This window comes from Arachis duranensis, chromosome 7 (genome assembly GCF_000817695.3).
Source record: "Arachis duranensis cultivar V14167 chromosome 7, aradu.V14167.gnm2.J7QH, whole genome shotgun sequence".
Taxonomy (NCBI): domain Eukaryota; kingdom Viridiplantae; phylum Streptophyta; class Magnoliopsida; order Fabales; family Fabaceae; genus Arachis; species Arachis duranensis.
In genome coordinates this window covers 23,485,976-23,488,736 of record NC_029778.3, presented here as the reverse complement: position 1 = coordinate 23,488,736, position 2,761 = coordinate 23,485,976, and the positions used below count along the sequence as shown (strand labels likewise).

Genomic DNA, 2,761 nt, shown 5'->3' with positions numbered 1-2,761 from the left:
TTCCAAATTTAAAAACAACAATGATATGCAGCTGAACCTTAACTCAATTGGTTAAACCATATATTTCTTAATATGTTGTATCTGTGTGTAATATGGGTGTATTATGATATTTAAAATTGGGATTGTCCAATCTAAAAAAAAAAAAACAACAACAATGATATAACTATTTCGCTATGTCTACATCTTTTATATTGAACATCATTTTAATACCATTATATTCTTAACAATTAAACATGCATATTTTTATTAATTAAAAAATAACGTAAATACACAATTATTTTTATGGGATGTCAAAAACATTTAATATACAAATAGTGTTTTTCACAGTATAATATTTTCTTACCCTAAAATAATAAAATGATGTTATGACATTAATTGTCCTAAGACAGACGTAATAGCATATATAGTTCCCGTAGTATGTTCAATGAATCCCAATATCATCATTATATACTTATTATACAATCCCTCTAAAGTGAAAGAGATATGGAGTCCTTGCCACCCTCTCTCCGCCACCTAAACCACCACCAAGCCCCTCCTACCATAACCCATAATGGGAATAGTAACCCAACCAAGGATAAGGAAAAGGACCAAGAGGAATATGATGAAGTTCCAATCATAGATTTGCAAAGGTTGAGCCATGAGAAGAGCAAGCTTGATGAGGCTTGCAAGGAATGGGGATTCTTCCGTTTGGTCAACCATGGGATTCCGTTGACCCTTTTGGACCAACTTCAAGACCAAGCCAAACAGATTTTTTCTTTGTCCTTTGAAACCAAACAGGCCTCATGCAATGGGAACGGAACTGAAAGAGCTGCAAGCTACTTTTGGGGCACCCCTGCCCTAACTACTTCTGGGACAGCCCTTACAAGTGGGCCTCAAAATACCCATTTGGTTGAAGGCTTTTCTTTTAGTTTGGGTCAAATCTCTCTGTTTCAACCTCAACTTTCTGAGCTTGAGTCTTTCAGGTAAGCATTTTCATGACTATAAGTTATATTATGGTTTTATCTCCCTATAACAGTTTTTTACTGTCACTAAATATCAAGTTTCTTGTAGTGAAATAAATAAAAAAAATATGAGACATCAAATAAAAAATATTGAATGAAAAAAGCAAATAAAATAGAATGGATAAGCTCAAAAACAGAGGAGCAAGCTAAAAAAAATATTCAACGAAGTTCACAGCAACTTTCAAAATCATAAAGCACAACAAACCAAGGCCGCTCCTCCTTTGAATTTTTTCTTTCAAAAATTTAAACTAATAAAATAAATAAATAATTATATTCTTAATATATTTTTATAAACAAAAAAAATTTATTTTTTTATTTTTTAATAGACAAAAATTATTTTATAACTTTTTAAAAAGAAATTTTGTATTTATTTAGATATTATTAAATTGATAAAATTTTTTTTAACATATTTAGTAAATTTCTAATAATAAAAATAAAATCATTAAAAAAAATAAAAAATTATCTTTTTTGAGAAGGTATAATTTACATCTTTTTTAAAAAATAATTTTTTTAAAAAAAGATGTTTTCATATAATAAATAAACAAAAAAGTATTTTTATATTGTTATACCCAAACATAATTGATAGATAAAAAGATATTTTTACATAAAATATCCAAATATAAAATTACTTTTACTTTTTCCATAAGATCTTTTAAAAAATAGATGACTCAAAAAAAGATATTTTCTTAAAACCTCACCTAAACAAGTCTTAAATCTTATGAAAATTGAATGGATATCGAGTAAATAACTAATTTTAAGCATAAAAGATTCAAGTGCTGACAAATTTATCAATAAAAAAATAAAATTAATGTTATATCTATAAAAGATAAATTTTGATCGACAAAATTAATTCAACTCTAAAAAATTATTTAAAATTACTAAATTATCCTCTATCCTAACCTAATCCATCTTCCAATTCTAACACAGAACTTCTACTTCTCATCATCATAAGAAACTAGGGGAGCACATGACCCGATCTGACCTGAAGGTTTGGCCCAGACCCGAATATTTGGGGGCTAATTTGGTGTGATTTTACTGGGTCTAGAGTTGGGTAAAGATCTCGAAAATAAATTCGGTCATTATTTAGGATCAAGTCCGGGTTAAGGTGAACTCGGCTTCACTCGACCCATGTGCACCCTAGGGGAACTAAAAAATGTATATATATTTTAAATTAATTCTAATATTATGTTATATTGATTATGGTAAGTTTAATAATATTTTAAAAATAAACATATTTAAAAAAAATAAAAAATTAATTTTATTGATATTTTTAAATAAAAGTAAGTTTTTTAAAATATTTTTATATTTTGTACATATATCTGATATTGGATCGGATCTAAATTTAATATTTACGGATATTAGATCCAACCCAATAATTTTAGCACGGATCGAATCAATATTTTAATTATATCTGATCCGATCTAATTTACATCACCCCTAGACGTGTATCTTAAGAATATTACGATAGATCAGGCAAAACTTTATTTCGAAACAAGTTAATTATGCAATATAACTTTATGAGTTTTAATCTAAACTTAATTTATTATTAAATTTAATCTGACTTGAATCTTGTTAAAAAGTTTGATAGTAAAAAAAAAAATACACAATATGTTAAATCAATGTTGCAATAATATTTAAATTTTTAAAGTATTTAAAATATAAAAATTATTTATAATAAAATATAATAAATTTAAAATATTTAATAATTTTGTTAATAATAAAAATTATTTACATATTTATTTATATTTGATCAATTTATT

General features: G+C 25.9%; 1 protein-coding gene across 1 annotated transcript in view; it reads left to right on the top strand.

The window, feature by feature from the left end:
- Positions 1-451: 451 nt before the first annotated feature.
- The window catches only part of LOC107458296 (gibberellin 2-beta-dioxygenase 6-like), a 4,313-nt gene continuing 2,003 nt past the window's right edge, over positions 452-2,761 (top strand). Inside the window, exon 1 of the mRNA XM_016076500.3 lies at positions 452-962. Coding sequence (XP_015931986.1) covers positions 484-962 — 479 coding nt within the window. The 5' untranslated portion in view covers positions 452-483. The remainder of the gene's footprint in view (positions 963-2,761) is intronic.